The 18,764-nt window shown below is 32.9% G+C and overlaps 1 protein-coding gene across 4 annotated transcripts; it reads left to right on the top strand.

The window, feature by feature from the left end:
* Positions 1–1,492: 1,492 nt before the first annotated feature.
* On the top strand, positions 1,493–16,086 carry LOC132303056 (carbonic anhydrase 2-like). Of its 4 annotated transcripts, none has more exons than XM_059800121.1 (10): positions 1,493–1,640; positions 2,286–2,381; positions 9,519–9,577; positions 10,617–10,757; positions 11,509–11,557; positions 12,083–12,199; positions 12,497–12,550; positions 13,733–13,818; positions 15,016–15,121; positions 15,687–16,086. In XM_059800121.1, exons 2-10 carry the CDS (start codon positions 2,325–2,327, stop codon positions 15,849–15,851), a joined length of 834 nt encoding a protein of 277 aa, XP_059656104.1. In that variant the 5' UTR covers positions 1,493–1,640; positions 2,286–2,324; the 3' UTR covers positions 15,852–16,086. The 4 variants fall into 4 exon arrangements, with proteins under 4 accessions (XP_059656104.1, XP_059656105.1, XP_059656107.1 ...); XM_059800122.1 differs by having other exon boundaries at positions 1,511–1,640; positions 2,289–2,381; XM_059800124.1 differs by lacking the exons at positions 1,493–1,640; positions 2,286–2,381 and adding an exon at positions 8,811–8,968.
* The last annotated feature ends 2,678 nt before the right edge of the window (positions 16,087–18,764 follow it).

The following is an 18,764-nucleotide window of genomic DNA, read 5'->3' as shown; positions in this document are numbered from 1 at the left end:
TGCAGCGTTTGTAGGTACCTTATGGCTGTTTTTCTTATTGCTAGGCTAATATATATATACACACATTTAATAATTTAATTTAATTTAATTATTACTTTAAAATGAATTAAATACCTATTTTATTCTATATGTTACATTGATATTGTGTTTTACCCAAAAACTTAAAAAAAAAAAAAAAAAAAAAAAAAAAAAAATCCAAAAATATAAAATATTATTAATATTTAGCAACGTGGAACTCTTGGACACAAACTCCCTCACTAATGCTACTATGAGGCCCACCTCGGGTGAAAATCACCTCCAATAAAATAGTGTGTCATTTCTTTTATTTTAAAATGAGTGGCCATTTCAATGTTTAGGATGCACAGTAAGAAAATGTTGGGATGCATCGTAGAAAAATATTGGGATATACCTTACGAAAATGTTGGGATGTACTTTCACTCACAAGAATGGAGGAAATGAAGTACTGTGCAAATGAAAAGAATTCTTATTCCATCTACCTCATTATACTTACTCAAAAGTTCTTCTTTAAATTAATATATTTTAAGTAAATAAAATAATGCACAAATTATATTACCACGTTATCAATATTAAAATTATCTCACTTTCATAAATAAATAAATAAATAATCGGTTCAAAATACCATAAAATGAAATTTTACGATATGATCTAAAGCTAATAGTATAATTTAGTCAAAATGAAGAGACCAAAACTTTACTATTTTGTGTGATCTTGTGTAAATTAATTTTGATACCGAATTTTAACTATATAATTTTTGGTTAAAAATGTGATTAGATGGACGTCAGGCAAGGCTAGCCCTACGCCTAGGTGGTCACTTAGGGCCTCAAATTTAGGACATATGCAAAAAAAAATAAAAAAATAAAAATAAAAAAATAAAAATTTGCTTAAAGGGCCAAAAAAATTTGTGTTGACTATTTCCTTTTAATTTTTGTGATGTAAATACTCTTTATAAAACATTAAGACCGGTTTTGTTTTGTGTATTTTTAATATTAGTATATTTTATGTACTTATTTTCACATTTTAATAAAAATTTTACTCTTATAAAGTGGGAAGCTTTAGGTATAACGTAAGATGTAAGATATTCATGTCATACTGATCAACCCACACGCTTTGAATATGTTTTTATGTAAAATGTTAGTAAGATTCTTGTAGTTGGACCAGTTTTGTTCAACCTGAACTGAAATTGCTGATATACTGGATTTGATCATTTGGGTTAAAATATTATTGGGTTTGGGCTAGGCTTGGCCCATAGTTGGTGCGCTAGGTTCACTAACCAGCATGAGTCCATTTTAGTGGTTATAGTGAACTTGGTTGAGATGGAGTAGTAATCTACAAGGTGAGATTCTGATTAACTTTAGAGGACTTGAGGTTCTGATTAACTAACCTTTCGCTTTCTTTATATTCAATTTTGAGCTCCCTATACACTCTTCCATTTTGTCAATATTGGGGGATGGTCCATCTTAATATTATTCAAGTTTATTTTTGGCCCATCCTCATCTTCCCCTCCTATTTAATCTTCTTCATACAGACTGACTCATAAGCCTCACAGTTTCTGCTACACCAGTATCTCCTTTAGGCCAGGTGGAAGACAGTCCATTTCTGTAGCTCATAACTCCAATTTGGTATACTCTCTGTCTCTCTCTATATCTCTCTCTGTTACACAGGTTTGATAAATACTTGGTCGTTATTATTATTATTTTGAGTAAGAGTTGATATTATTGTGACATCAATAACAATATTAATTGCATCATGATGATATTAACGCTCACTCATATAAATCAATCGGAGTTGTTGGACTTTGTAATTCCAAATCATTATCCTTTTGATAACTATCACGTCATGCTTGTGTGACTGTTACTAATGTTACTTGAGTTTAATTACCTTAAAAGGGCAGTATAATCGATATAATTGTAGTCATTTGCTATAATTGTAGTTTTTTTTTTTTTTTTTTTTTTTTTTGAAAGTTTGTAATTGTAGTTGTTGCTTCAAAAAGTTTTTTACATACTCCTATGTGCATTAAGATGATATGCGTGTCAACCTTTTCCGAATATTAATACATAAAAAAGTTATTTTTATTGTGATATAGAACTGTCGTAACACTCATAACCCACTTATAAAGTCCGTTATTTAATGACAATGTGTTACAGTATGTGAGTATTGCGACAATCACATGTTGACGCAACAAATAACATGCTCGTAAAACATATATATCAACACTCCAATATAATAATAAATTGGTTCAATTGCATGTTCTCCATAATGTATAGCAGGTGTGTGGAGAGAGAGAGAGGCGGGCAGAGAGAAGTATGGCTGGAAAGTTTAAGAAGTGCATGATGATATGTTGTTCAAGAAAGCTTCAACAGGTAAGATGTCTCTTAAACTGTTTTCATTCTTTATTTATTAATTTATAATGGGTAATTTACACAAATCTTCCCTATAATTTGTCATAATTACACGGTTCTCCTTTTTAATTTGGGAATTTACTCGGACCTCCCTTAACAATGAAAATATTCTACACAGACCTCCCTTAGATGTGACAGACCGCCAAATACACTAACGGATCTATCAAAATTACTGAAATACCCTCACGTTGCTATCTGAAATTACTAAAGTATCCATATGTTATTGACTAAGCATGATGTGCTGGAACAATCTCGACAGTCTAGGAGGAGTTTGAGCTCTCGTAATCAAAGAGGGACTACAAACAACAGTATCTAAAAATCTCAGAAATATCAATTGATATATGTATGGTTTGGGAAGACTTGATTTGCAGATATCCTCACAACGATTGTATATATATATATATATATATATCAATTGGTAGGGACAAGGGTATTGAGGATAATCTCCTCCAGTATGTTCAGGTTTTCATTCTATTAATCTCAGGCTTTTGCTTTTCCGTAACTTTTTCTTTAATCCAATAGGAAATCGGACTTGTAGAAGCTGCCTGAGGTTTATTGAGAGAAAAGGGAGTAATCTTCTTTGGTCATGGCTTGCTGCCAATGAGAATTAGTAAGCTTCTGGTAAAGAATTTCATACTTTCGCCTCAGCAGAGTGTATATATATATATATATATATATCAATTGGTAGGGACAAGGGTATTAGAGATTTTAGTAAAATTTGTAGCTGAAGTCATCAATTTTTGTCATTGACTAATGTTGACACTAACAGAAGGAGGTCTGTGTAGGATATTTTCATTTTTAAGAGAGATTCGAGTAAATTCCTAAATCAGATGGGAGGTCCATGTAATTATGACAAATTATAAGAAAAATTTGTGTAAATTACCCAAATTATAATAGTAGCACTCAATCTATAACTGCAGAGCGCAACCCTAGGCAAGGTGCTTTAAATACTAAGTCAACCCCTCTCAATTCATGCAACTCTCCACAAATAATATGGACCATTGCAATTTTCATTACTTTAATTTCAACCTACAAGTGCTAGTGTTAAAAAATAATAATAATAAAAATAAAAATAAAAACCTACAAATGCTAGAGTGAAAAGTTTGGATTTTCAATCGTTACATCTCTCCTTGATGTTCCGTTCGTTAAGAATGAAGTAAATTAGATGGAAGGGATAGAGAAGAAGGGAATGATGAGACATTCATAGGGAAGAGATTATGGATTTCCCTCGTTTTGTTCGGTTGGATGGAAGAGAAGAGAAGAACCTACCAAATTTCTTTACTCGTTACGAGAGAAGGGAAGGAAGAATTTAAAATTATTTTTATCATTATACCTTCATTATTTTTTTTTTTTCCCGGTAAATAGCCATCATCTTTACTACTCATTTAAACAGTACCATTAATTTCACTCTAATTTATTGTTTGTTTTAATTATATATATATATATATATATATATATATATATAGATAATCATATTTCATCATGTAGATCGTGTATTTTTTCTTTATGTAGACTGTATTTTTTCTTCTGAATCCTCTTTTTTACTAACAAGGAAATTATATAACAAACAATCCATATATATATATATATATATATATATATATACTTTCTCCTTTATCTTGCCTTGAACCTTCTCCTTTATCTTACACACACACACACATATATATGTGTGTGTGTGTGTGTGCAATCCTTGTTTGGTCGAGATCTGGATCTTTTATATATATAACACATGAATCATATCTTGATAGATTGTTTTTTTTTTTTTTTTTGCGTGAGATGAGATGTGTAGGATTTAATTTTTAATATTTGGAAAGGATAATATTGTAATTTCATAGTATTATAATAGCTCTACTTGTTTTCTCTTTTGTCTTCCGTCCAAATTTGGGGGGATGAAAATTTGTTAAAGGGAGGATAAGACATCCCTCTTATTATCCTTTCCCTCCACGTCTCTTTCTTACCGAACGAAGGAATTTTGTTCCTTCCCTCCTATTTTCTCTCTACCCCTTTTTCTTCCTTCCTACTGAACAAAGCATAAGGAAGGAAGAGAAATAAACAATTTGTTAAGACAAAGACTCAATATTTGAATGATGAAACTCCAGGAATGTAGTTGCCTCGATAACCCAGTAAATTAGTGCCTTCCATTGATCTTGGAGTGTCAAGTTTTGACTCTCTATATCTATTATTTCAACATCTAACACTTTTTGCCTTTAAAAAAAAAAAAAAAAAAAAACACACTAATGCAGGTATCAAAAGTTTGTACATTATTTAAGGAGGTAGGATGGACAACACTAGTTGGATAACGAGCTCAAGTCCTTGTGAGACGGATCCAAAGAGTCTTGTACATTATTTAAAGAGGTAGGATGGACAACACTTGTTGGATAATGAGTTCAAATCCTTGTGAGACGGATCCAGAGAGTCGTATGAGAGGGGACGTAATAATACTATATAGTGGTGTATTTTTAGAAATTGAGTAGGGGCATTTTAATATTTTCACAAAAAATTAGGAATATTTTAAAGATTTTTACAAAATTTATAGGTAATTTTATAAATAAATAAAAAATTCAGTGGGGGCAGCTGCTCCCACTGAGCCCATTAGTGGATCTGTGCCTAACTATACTATATCATATTATGTACATTTACAATATTCACATACACACGTGACAATTATAAACCTTTGTATGTAGAATAACACTTGTATTGTATAACTTAATATACATATATATTTTACTTGGTCAATAACTTATACATAATTTTTGTCTCTAGAAAATTTGAACCCTCCCTTTTTTATTTTATAAAATAGAAAAAAAATTCCACTATATACAACCCTAAATTAGTAGAGGCTCTTTCAGTGTACAAAGTTACTTTAACACATCATTAATTGTTAAACTTACTTTAACACATCATTAATTGTTGACTCCTAATACTTTGTCTAGTTGTGGAAGATTTCTAAAACCAGTCCCTTATTAAATTAATAATTTTCACAAGACCTCATGATTCCTATATGGGGTAAACATCTTCTGGACAGGTCACAAACTATAGCCCTTGGTTGAAAAATCCCAGCCGTCCAGTCAAAAACCCCAACTGCTTCTTCTCCCAAAGCCTCAAAACCATTGACTCACTAAGACCAACTTTGATTTTCCTTTGTTTTGATCCCACGGTCCTAACCCTCCAAATGGTCTAGAAAACCACGGGCCATTTGGCAATTACGTTTGCTTTGACCCCAAGCAAAAATAATATTTGATTTTGCTTTGACCCCAAGCAAAAATAATATTTGATCACGTATATTTGTTACAAAATTTTTTAAAACACAATAACATATTTGATAAAAAAAAAAAAAAAAAAAAAGGTAGAGAAAACTATTAACCCAAAAAAAAAAAAAAAATGACTTTAGGAGGTCTTATTACTTGGAGATGGGGTCAAAGTCAATACTTTTCAAAGTTATGGACTTTGACCGAAATCTATGTGAATATAGAAAAACATTTGTGATGTAAGTATCATTCTTGTGGTCAAAGGTACCACTTTTATGTAGGTAAGTATCACTCTTGTATAGAAGTACCATGTTTATGCATGTAAGTATCACTCTTGTGTACAAAAATACCACTTTTTGTGCAGTCTATTTTCATTACTTGATTTACACAAAAATGATATATCTGATCACAAAAGTAATACCCGAATATATTAGGGGTAATTTGGGTAAATAAATAATATTTTTTCATGTCCACGTTAAACTTTGGTCAAAGCCAGTTACTTTGAAAAGTGTTGATTTTGATTCCATTGTGAATTATCATAAGGCTTACTATTTTTTTTTTTTTTTTTCAAAAATGTATTATAAGTTTACAACATTAAATGGCTAATTAAAAAAGTCATCTCAGAATAGTTTTTTTTTTTTTTTAAATATATATATATTTTTTGATACCATTCGAACCCCCATAAACATTACCAAATATATTTTGACGCAAAGCGCCTAGAAGCAAACAATAGACTCATTTTGTTTTGATTTTTATTTTGTCAATAACTTCTAAAACAAATTAGACTAAATAGAAATACGACTATAAGAGAATTTCACCAAAGAATATCCTTCTTCTTTGATTTTCGGATAATGAAAGGAAGAAACCTGAGTAAATGAATTCACTATCAAGCAAGAGACATGTCAACAAAATGTATTTAGAATTCTGTCTTATTGTGAATCAAGAAAAATATAAATTAAAAATTAATTGCGAAAAATTACAATTATGTTATCAAAGGAACATAATCGATTATATATTTATTTTATTCAAAATTAAGTGTTAAATTGAATGGTCAAACTAACACTTAAAGAATCATAAATATAAATAAACCACCCAACAATGAGATTTAATAGTTGAACAAAAGATGATGGGATCAAATTAATCTCAAGACTTCAATTTTTTTATTCCCACAAAAAACATACATGCATGTGTGTGGTCCATAGCTCTCCCTTCCACTAAAAATTTCCTACCACTGAAAGAGAGATAATACCAATTATTTTTTTAATTTTAAATTTCAGAATCCAAATTGATAAAAAAGTTGTGGCTGAAAAGATGTTATATATCCACCTATCTTCTGCTAATTCTGTATAATTTTTTATTTTTTTTTTGGCAATTCTGATCATTCTTAAGAAGCCACAATTTGTGTCCAAAGATTGAACACGTGGCACGTTTGTTCTACTCTTTAGGATCAACTATGACCACCAATCTTATTGTAGCCAAACGGATATGGTTTATCCATTTAGAGAGGTCCATTTCATGAGCGTTGTTTTCACAAGTTTCACCTCCAATGGTAAAACTCTAACCACACTATACATTCAAATAAATAAATAAAACAAATTTAGGAATTTCAAATTACACTTGAAAATTCAAAGTTTAAATTTTTTTTTTTTTTTTTAAATATATATGCATGACCTTTATAGTTAATATTTAACAACTATGCAAGTGTCGTGTTACACTAATAGTTGAGTTGCTCATTGTGTTCAAGCATTGTATTCTTTTTTTTGGAAAAAAAACTTAATTGCATCAGTTATATTAGTGACTTAATATCACCAATTAAGATATTGGTACATAGTGATATATTGAACTCACTTAAAATAAAAGCACTTTCATTTACGTGACAAAATACACAGGTACCAAAGCTTTAAAGGGGTGAAAATCCCCCTTCCTACACCTCTCTAACCACACTCCTAAATGAATACACACACACATATATATATAACAACTATAACAGTAAATTATTTATTTTATGTTAATTACGCATCCAAAACATCATGAAGAATATAAAAAGAACAAAAAATAAAAATAATAAAATATTTATCTTTATATATTTAAAAAAAAATGTTACTATACAAGTTTCTAATTTTGTTCCCAAACTCGCTCCTGTCATGAATAGAATAAGCCCAAATTGATTCCATTAGAGCATCTCTTCTGAAATTGACTTCTCTAATATTAAATGCACAATTGGGTAGTTTTTAATTATAAAAAGAAGGGTTCACTTGGTTTTTTTTTTTAATGTAAATTGTTTCATTAAAATAAGTCGGAACTATGTTGGTTCTAGTGAAAACGTTTTCTTCGATGAAAACAAAATATTTTTTTATTTAATCATTTGTACTAAAAAATAAAAATAATATTGAAAACACTTTTTAAATAGAATTACTCACAAAAGGACGGCTAGGATCAAAGTAATCAAGAGTGGGTAGTCGTGTCCCACCACATGGAGGGAGCCATCACAAAGCCCTCTTTGGTTGACTTTACCCGCCAAATCACGCGCAGGCCGTCGAAAATTATTAAAGACTCTGAACTGGCCAAGCCCTTATACAATTAGATCATATTAATCCACCAGATCCAGAAATTTATGATCAAATATACCTTCGCCATTATTCACCTCATGCTAGTTAATACTCTTTTTTTGTCATAAACAATATATATATAATTTTTTTTTTCTTTTTGAATGTCCTTAAAAAAAATTAGATCCTAAGTTTTTGCATGTGCAGTTAGTTATAACACTATTTCGGTTTTATATTAATTGTCTATTTCAAAAACTTTGCCTGAGAAGTCATCGTGGACTACTAATATAAGAAAGAAATAATACTTTTTAGTGCATTCTAGAGAATTGAATTTTTTTTTTTTTTTTTTCTCTTTGATAAAAAATTTATGATATTTTTTCATGTGTACCTTTTTTTTTGAAAAAGTCGAGGAGATAATATTAAATTAAAAAAAAAAAATTAATAATAATGATAAAAAAGAAAGAAGAAAAACAAAAAGTCATCTACATTAAACAAAGGCTTTTAATGCAACCGTTTTAATTATGAAAAAGGAAATGGTATTGCGTGTATAATCCGGAAAATGAACTTTTCCTCTTCATAAACATTTTGGAACCAACCGTGAACCACGGTCAATTGTTCCACCAATAAATTAAATTTTCACTGTGGTGACCTGCCCCTATAAATAGAGACCATATATATATATATATATAATACTGATAATATATCACACATACGTGAGAGTGGTTTGTGTGTGCTGGTGAAGAAAAGTGATCAGGTGAGTAGTAGTTCTCGTTTCAGAGCTTCAAAAAGGTCCGTACCAATGTTCTTTAGCCTTCAAACTTCCAACTATTCATACATATATCCATATATATGAATCTGTATCGATTCTGATTCATTTAATCATCCAGAATTTTTGTTTCTGCATTCAATTCAGTTTATTTTCATTAAATTCATTCAACACAGACGAGCTTCTTTCAGTTTTCATCTGATTTCAAGGTTTTTCTCGTAATTTTTTTTCTGTTGAATGATAATCAAAGATCGATCCGTTCACAGTTTCACAGATACATCCGAATTTTCCGCTGAAGCTGACTTGAGCTCATCGATGAGATCATCTCATATTACACACAGACACACACAACAAAATAACGATATATATGTATGTATATATGTTTGTGTCTGTATAGATGTATATACAGTATTACACACAGACACACACATCAAAGTATGAAATATGTGTGTTTATAGATGTATATACACTCTGATTTCGATCATATATTGAAATTTTTTTGATGAAGTTCTGATCCTTTTTGTTGAATTCCTTTTAGAGAGACGATATGTCGAACGATTACGAGGAGGCCATTGCAGGGTTGCAGAAGCTTCTCAGGTAGACTGTCTGTGTCTTCTCTGTCATTTCGTCTTATAGGGATTCACACCACTCATCAATGAATTTATTTTATTTTTTATTTTATTTTTGATTTTATCCGTAATTGAGTGGGGGAAAGCTGTCCTCTTCTGTCATTTCCGTTTCCCAAAGGGGTGTTGATTTCATCACCCCAAATAGTGGTAACAACTTTTTCTTTTTGTTTTGTTCAAATGTGAAAAATAATGGGAACAAATTGCAGAACGGTTATCGTGGTTTGGTTGTCCGTGTGGGACCAGACGGCAAATGGCTTTCATCAGCCGTTCACATCACAGTGGGTCCCACACGGCTTTGATCACGTTATTTACATCCATTTTTAATGTTGTGTATGTTTTTTTCCCCTGATTTCTAACGTTGTGTTGGTAAAATCAAATTCTATATATATATATATATTTTATCAAAATCAAATTTTTAATGAAATTGAATTTATGGAAAGAAAATGCTAAATGCAAAGCTCACATAAAAATGATATTGCGACTAGTAGAATTTTTTGATGAACAATGATACATCTTCAAAATTAAGACAAATAAGAATAATGTGAGCTCGTTGCGGTTCTTAAATTATGCAGTGGGTTCACACTCTCACTCACACAATAATCAACTTGAGAAGATGTGTCATTTTTCATTTCTTGCAACTGGAATTCAGAATCATAAATGTTAGTACTTATTTGAAATTGAATTTATGGAAAGAAAATGCTAAATGCAAAGCTCACATAAATATGATATTGTGACTAGTATAATTTTTTGATGAACTTTAATACATCTTCGAAATTAAGACGAATAAGAATAATGTGAGTGAGATGTGAACGTCTCATACTCTTAAATTATGTAGTGGGTTCACACACTCACTCACACAATAATCAACTATCACTCACACAATAATCAACTAACATCTCCAAATTTGAATTCGGAGACGTGTCATTTTCATTTCTTGCAACTGGAATTCCGAATCATAAATGTTAGTACTTATTTGATGGGTGGTTATTATTACTTCCAACTTGCAGTGAAAATGGTGACCTGGAGAAGGTGGCGGCCGGAAAAATCAAGCAGTTAACGGCGGAGCTGGAAGCGGCTGCAGCCGTATCGTTCAACCCGGTGGAGAGGATTAAAACCGGGTTCACCCACTTCAAGACCGAGAAATTCGAGTACGTAGTCGTACCTTAAAAGGCTCAGTACAGAGTAGTCTTGGAACCTGCTCTTACAGTTCTTTTTTCTGGTGGTTGTCTTTTAACACACAGATTGGCAGATTCCCGAATATGCTTGCAGCATTTTCTAATTTAAAACTGTTCTTATCGTTTCATGAATCCCAAAATGCCCCCAATTGTGTATTTGTGCACTCACTTATCACCTGCCCACCACAGTTATCAGGTTAATAACTGAGTGGAATGTTACAAATTTTGGACTGGACTTAGCTTTTATCCAAATTATAACATTATATTAACTTTTCCCCCAAAGTAATTGAATTATATAAAGTTATAGTTCAAGAGTGGAATACGGTACAAATTCTTCTTGTCTCAAAAGTTTCAAATATTCCATAAACTTCTAGTATTGGTCCCAATAAATTGGGAAGAAAATAAGGAAAAACTCGAGCACTTTTTTGTTTTCCAGAGTTATGTTTGCTTTACTAGTCTAGCTGAAAATCAACTAAAGGGTCGTATAATTTCTCTTCATGAGAAGTTATTACATGGTCTCGAGCCATGTGTAATCTTTATTCAGCTTGACAAATGATAATTGGTCAGGATTAATGGTCTGGGACCATCAATTTTTTTTTTTTTTTTCTTCCCATTACAAGGAAAGAAGCAAATACTACTACAAGGAGAATGTCGTCCTTTTAATTTGCAAAAAATGAATTTATTAAATTTCTAGTTATTTATTGGGTTCTCTGCCTATATGCAGCAAAAATCCAGATTTGTATGGTGCACTTGCGAAAGGCCAGAGTCCTAAGGTTAGTAAAATGGTTATGAAACATGGTTGTTATTACAGTGTAATTGCTTTTTCAGTTATTTTAGTGATTAAAGTTGCAGCTTTTTTTTTTTAATCAGAGTTGCTGCTTTTTAAACACACTTTTTTGGATTAGTAGGACACATCTTGTACCTAAAAGGTGTACTTTGATGCCACACAAAATGAATAATTGGTACCTTGTACAAGACGAATCTCCAAACTCAAATATGCCTGGAATATAGTTTTGCAGGTTAATTCATCTACCAAATTACAAATAACATAATTCAAACAAATAATTATTGTTTTCTCAACTTTTTAGTTTTGGTATTTTGTGAATTTTCTCACTTAAATTATTGTAGTTTGAAAATTGCTCCCTGAATCTTATAGCTAATGGATGCCTTGCATTATGACACATATACTAAATTCTATTGTTATTTATTTATTTTCACACAGTAGTTAAGATCATCTTATTTTTGTTTTGGGTTAAAACCTTGACCTTTGGTTGTATTTGTTTCTAATTTACATGCAGTTTATGGTATTTGCCTGCTCGGACTCCCGAGTCTGCCCATCGCACATCCTTGATTTCCAACCAGGGGAGGCTTTCGTCGTGCGAAACATTGCCAACATGGTCCCTCCATATGACACCGTACGTTCTGCAAACATACCTTCACTAATTCATTTACATATTCATTTATTTTTCTTACCATTTGATCTTTATCTCTTTTCCCTTTTCTTTTTTTTTTTTGTGGCATGCTTTGGGTGTTAATAAGATTCTAACAGATGCACTTTTAATTCAACAGGAAATAGCACTACTCTAGTTTTATAAAGCATCTAAATGTTTTGATTAAGTTATTGGTCAAATAAGGTCTAGTCTTGTTTGGTTGCTCTGGATCAATAATGTCATATCATTGTTTGTTTGACTTTGTTTGATTATTTGGTGCAGACGAAATACTCTGGAGTTGGGGCGGCCATTGAATATGCAGTACTGCATCTGAAGGTGAATATAATAACCGTTGCTTTTGGTATCCAACTTTGCTTTTACCATCTCTACTTGCTTCTTCTTTATTAAAGCTACCTTAGTTAGTGGTGGGGAACTTTGCGGTGGAGGCAACATGATGTAGCCGTGTCAATAAGGCATTGCCCACACGTTCATGTCTGTCGCTTCTAGTGCCCGACCCAAGAATCTAGCCACCAAACCCCACCCCATAAAGAGACCAAAGGTCATCTAACCCCGATGGTATAACATTTCCATCCCCAAAGAAAAGGAGGGATTCGAGTTCCGACATAGGCAAAAAGTGTGTATTTCTTGTCAATGTAAAAAAAAATCCCTAAAGAGCTGCTCTATTCTTGTTTTGGGTATGCTTGGTTCAATGTTCTAAGAACATATTTTTGTTTTCGAAAACTGGAAAAAAAAAAAAAAATATTATGTTTTGGTTTGACAATTTTTGAAAAAAAATCCTATTTCATAGAACTATCTTATCTGAAAAACTATTTTTGTGTGTGTGTGTGTATATATATATATATATTTTTTTTTGGATTTCTCGAGAACTGTTTTTAAAGAATTGAACCAAACAAAGCCTTAGTGTACATCAATTGAAGTCGGATGATACCACTTATGGCTATAGGCTAGAAAACTGGCATATCCTCTACATCCTCACCTCTCAAAATGGAAGGTTGAAGGTTGGAGTTTACAATGGAACAAATGGACTTGTGATTTACCTATACACGTGTGCACACTCACACAAAAAAGAAAAGAAAAAAAAAAAAAAAAAAAAAAAAAAAAAAAAAAAAAAAGAAAAGTACCCTTTGTATATAATGATTGGATGTAATTCTTTGTTTATCATGTTGCCCATTGATTGAACTATGAACAGTATTGACACATAAACACCCTGCATTGATAATGGTTGGGGGTGATTAAATTTTCCTTAGTACTTGTCAGCTGTTGGTGATTAAATTTTCCTTGGTACTTGTCAGTTGTGATAACTATTCTCCGTAGTCCATTTTGCCCTTTAATTTGTTGCTATTTCCACACCCACACCCACACCCACACCCACACCCACACTGTGTGTAAAATGTTCCCATTTATATGGAGTGCAAGAAGCAAAGAGTTGGTGCGAAAGGCACTTATCATCTTTCCATTTCTCTTTTGGAGCTGAGTTGAAAAAGAATGTATTTTCAGGTGGAGAATATTGTGGTGATTGGACACAGCTGTTGTGGTGGGATAAAGGGGCTCATGTCTATCCCAGATGATGGGACCACAGCTAGGTAAGCCCACCTTTCTTAATCTCAATTTCAAAGTTTGTATTTTAATTGAGAAGCCACATTTAACTTATTCAATTAGCATTTCTTTTATCTTTTCTGTGTGTATGTGTGTGTGTTTGTGTGTGTCGGTTCCCTGAACTTCCAAATTAAGCTACTCCTTGCATGTGATTTTCTTTCTTAATAATATAGCATATGCAATTTTAAAAACTTAAATTAGTTTCAGAGCACATGAAGGTACTTTGTTTGGGTTTGGGTTTGATCCTTTAAGAGTTGGATCTGTCATCTGCCGACATTAAATAGCTTACCACATGGCCAAATCATCATCATCTTTGTCTTAATCCCATATGAATGGTGTCGGTCGCATGAATTCTCTCTCTCCAACTTTTATTTTTATTATTATTACCATAAATAAATAAAAAATAAGAAAAGAAAGAAAAATAGAGAAGAAAAAGAAAAGATAGAAGCCTAGGAAAAAAGAAAAAAAAGAAGAAGAAGATAGAAGATCAAATTGAGACTCGTTATGTCAAGTAATGATTCAGAGTGATAGCTTCAACTACTCTACAATATGGAGCGAAGATATGTGTCAACTCTGCAACATCATCCAAGGCATAATTTTTTTTGTTAAAATTTGCTGTATTTTTTCTTGGCTCCACTTGAACAGCAATGCAGAAACCTCATCTTAATAATACTCATGCCTATATATTGTCGGACAGTTTGGATGGTGGAGAATTCTTGAGGGTGTTTGTAGAAAATAAAATGTAGATAAAATAAATCCCATTTCTTGCTTGTTTCCTCATCAATTCTGGGAATAAAATGATCTTCATATGTTGGGCATGAGCAATGGACCGTTGACTTCACGTACTTGTGAGTTCAAATCCTTATTGTCCTTTGTCATTTTGGCATGATGAAAAAAAGTAAGGAATTAGAATTGATTAATGTAGCTCTTTAGCATTGCTCTGCTCTGTGAGCCAGACATACATTCCGGCCACACACACTTGCTCTGCTAGATTGAATCTTTCCAAGTAAATTCGTCGGCCACTTTTATTTATATACTAGGCTGTGCATATCACTCATAATATTGATAAAGATATTTCTGTGTAGAACCATTCCTTGTTTAGTTGTGTCTGTATGTCAAAACCAGAAGGATGGTGATAAAAAAATACTAACTGTGTCCCTCGTTTTGTTTGTTTTAAATTACAGTGAATTTATAGAAAACTGGGTTAAAATCTGCTTGCCTGCAAAGACCAGGGTGAAAGCTGAATTTGACAGTTTGGATTTCGCGGAACAGTGCCATAACTGCGAGAAGGTAAGTTACCACTGCACCATTTTTTATTATTATTAATATTACCGAAGGATAAATTGAAAATCAGTGTTCACATCGAGCAAGATAGGTTCGAAAGAACCCTTTTCTTCTACCGTAGTTCCAATCTCTATGCCAGTTCCCCTTAAGTTTTGGAAGTTACTAAAGTCTGAACTTGAAATTCAGACTGCCCAAAATGTGACAACAATTTCATAAATAGTGGACTTTTCCCATATTTTGGATGTGTTTCAACATTGGACAGTTAAGCCTACCCTGTATCAAGCAATACCAGTTTGCTTAAAATCCACTGAAAAATGTTTCAGATGCCTTGAATTCATACTCAATTTAGCAGATATCTTGGTCGAAACTAATTATTTTGGTGTATGCTACCTTCCCTAAATCTGTCTGAAAGAACTCGATTGCTAGCCCTTCCAAATTGTAACAATTAGCTTAAAATTATGATTTCAGAGGAAGCAATGTTAAAATTATGTTTGATAAATCCGCGAAAGTTTCTTCTATGTTCATCTCATTCTTTTTTCTTATTTCTTTTTTTTTTGTGGGTTGAATGCAGGAGGCTGTGAATGTGTCCTTGGGAAACCTATTAACATATCCATTTGTGAGACACGGCGTCATGAAGAAAACCCTATCGGTGCAGGGAGCACACTATGATTTTGTTAAGGGATGTTTTGAGCTCTGGAATCTTGATTATGGCGTTTCGACCACTCTCTCTGTATGAGCATCCACCATTTCACTTGCTGCTGCACCTTCTTTTGTTTTTCTTTTACTCCTTTCTTTCAGCTAATGCTGTATAAATGTCTTCCCTTGAACAAACAGGTTAGACAAAAATAATGCTGGTTGGCTTCTCTAACTGGCATATGAAATATATTTTGTGCTTGAACCTATTGTTAAGAAAGCTGGTTGGCTTCTAACTGGCATATGAAATATATATTATGCTTGTCCCATCTAAAGAATTCCAATTTTGAGGGGTTATTGAACTATGTTGAATAGTAACAAGTAAGGGTTGTTAACAACGAGCCATTAGCTCAATGGTGTAACCTCTTCCGTCTCGAATGGGAGATGAGGGAGTCAAGCCGTGTAGTGGACAATTTGTGAGATGTATGTGTGAGTACTACGTAACTCTGAGACCAAATACTAGAAAACAGTATGAAAAGAATTCAAGGTTCAGGTAAATTGGTCATGAATTCTCAAGTTCGTAGTTGGGTTTGTGGACATGGAATCCGGATTGATTGCCTGAAAATTCTTCATCGTCGCCGTTGAGTGCGCAGGAATTTGGGTTCCATCATCAATGTGGACTTGGACTTGTGATGTTGCATTGTCAAACGTCTATCTTGTTGTTTGAAACATGATTGTGCGGTTGTATTTGCATGTTGGTCAAGATGGAAGTGAGGATGGCAACGGGGGCGGATTTGGGCGAGTGTACTCTCCCCAGCCCTGCAACTGTTTAAAAACTCTATCCCCGTCCTCGCCCAAAACCGCAAAAACGGGAGGACTTTTTACCTTATCCCCATAACCGTTTAACATTTTTATTCCTGCGAGTACCCGCCCCGCCTCGGTTAAGACCATAATTTATTTATTGTTGAAATAGATTTACTTTTTTTTTTTCCCTCATCTTTAGTTTTTCACCATTGCAACTTTTTTCCTAATCAAATTCATTTTTTACTTTAATATTGTTATATAGGGTACTTAATATATATACTGAGAAATATATATAGTAATGAAATAAGGATAATTAAGTAATTTGGGCTTCTAAATGGGGCGGGGCGACCTCCCCCGAACCAAACCCGCACGGGTTTTTATTACATAAAACCATCCCCACCCAAATAAGCTAAACGGTCCCCCAAAACCGTCAAAAAGGGAGAGGGGCGAGGAGGGTAATCGCGGGAGCGGGTCAAATTGTCATCCCTAAATAGGAGAGGTGGTTTGGGCCCGAATAGTGATTGCAGGTGGGTGCAGAATCATATGGGCCTACTTAGTTGTGCCCCAAGCCCAATCAATACTTATGAGACGGTCCAAAATGTGGGCTTTGTATCTGCTTCGTCCTGCCAATAATAGGCTAAGCCCAAGTATGCGATTTTGACTGAGCGTTGTTTGATACAATTAGTTTTTGGTGTTTTTATTTTTATATCTTCGCTATCTTTCAAAATGAATGATGAAGGTTTGAGTCTCCAAATGAGAAAAATTGGGTGTGTGATTGGTGTATGTGAGTTCCTTGTCAATGAAAATAATAATAATAAATAAACAAGGAAAAAATGCATTTGGTAAAAATATATATTCCGTATTTTATTTGGTATAGTGCCGACACGGTCTTGAATAGCAGCCAAAAGTCAAAATATCAATTTAGTATTTTTACATATTTTCACACAGTAGCAATGAACGGTACCAAAAAAAATTTTAAACTTTGAAATGAACTTTTAAAATTAGTCATTATATATTTTTTTAAACTTGTTTTACCAACCCATGTTTTTATTTCTAAAATTTTTGCAACAATTACTTCAAATTTATACCATTAAAGATCTGAGTTCAACTTGGAGAAGGCGGTAACTACATGGTTAGTGCCTCTTCTAGAACCAGCACTACTATTTAATCCCATGTTACCAAAAATGCTTTCGAGTACTATTCAAAGCATCATACGACAAAACACTTAGTTTTGTATTGGATTAAAATAAAATGCATATCAAACATGCCCTAGATGTACAAATTCACTGATCAGTGGGGCCCCCACTAGATTTTTTATATTTTTATTTTATATCTTAATTTTTTAAGAATTTATGAAGATGCCCCCACTAAAATTACAATTCGCCCCACTGAATTCTTTTTTTATTTTTTTTTTTTACATTTTAATATTTTATATTTCAAATGTTTAAGAATTTATGAAAATGCCCTCACTATTTTTTTATTTTTTATTTTTTTGCATTTTATACTTTAAATTTTTAAAAATTTATGAAAAGAACTCCATTGAAATTATAAAAATGGATCCACCATATAAGTTTGCCCCCACAAGTTAAAAGTCCGCCCCCTTCACAAAATTTTCTGGATCCGTCAATGTGTACAATCATACAAAAAAAAAATAAAAAAATAACTACAAAGAAAAAACATCAATTAGAAGAGGCACCTTGTGGGAGAGTACATGTGTGGACTAAAAATTGTAGGCAAGGTTGGCCAATTAAGTGCTCTTCCGGGTCAGGCTTTCTTCAATTCGGCTCCGATATGGGTTGCCGGAGGCGACCAATTCGCCTCCTCACCCTGCGACCAACGGGTGTTTGGGTTGCAGACCATGGTGTGTATACCTTCTGCAAATGGTGTAGTCGAGTTGGGTTCCACAGAATTGTTATTACAGTCGTCGAATCTGATGAACAAGACTAGGGTTTTGTTCAATTTCAATAGAATCGAAATGGGTTCTTGGTTTGATTTTCCGGCGAAGGTTGATATTGGTGAGGTGATGAATTTGGGTATGAAGAGATCGAGTTTATTGGGTTTGTTTGATCTGGGTTTTGCAAAGGGTGAGGGTGAGATAGAGAGACGTTAGAGAGAGGGAGAAAAGAGAGTGCAGGGGGGATGAGAGAGGGAGATGATTAGGTGCGGGTGTAAACATGTTAGGTGTGGAATATAAAAATAATTTTATCAAATA

This window comes from Cornus florida, unplaced genomic scaffold, assembly GCF_030987335.1.
Source record: "Cornus florida cultivar Cherokee Brave unplaced genomic scaffold, ASM3098733v1 CherokeeBrave_3.0.0_Hap2_Chr04, whole genome shotgun sequence".
Lineage (NCBI taxonomy): Eukaryota > Viridiplantae > Streptophyta > Magnoliopsida > Cornales > Cornaceae > Cornus > Cornus florida.
The sequence above is the reverse complement of the archived record's forward strand: the minus strand, read 5'-3'. Positions and strand labels throughout refer to the sequence as shown.

Bases quoted from the DNA above. Each gene is read 5' to 3' on its own strand.
- LOC132303056 (XM_059800121.1), top strand. From the start codon at position 2,325: ATGGCTGGAAAGTTTAAGAAGTGCATGATGATATGTTGTTCAAGAAAG. The intron at 10,758-11,508 runs GTACGTAGTCGT...GCCTATATGCAG, and splicing joins TTCAAGACCGAGAAATTCGA to CAAAAATCCAGATTTGTATG. The intron at 11,558-12,082 runs GTTAGTAAAATG...ATTTACATGCAG, and splicing joins CGAAAGGCCAGAGTCCTAAG to TTTATGGTATTTGCCTGCTC.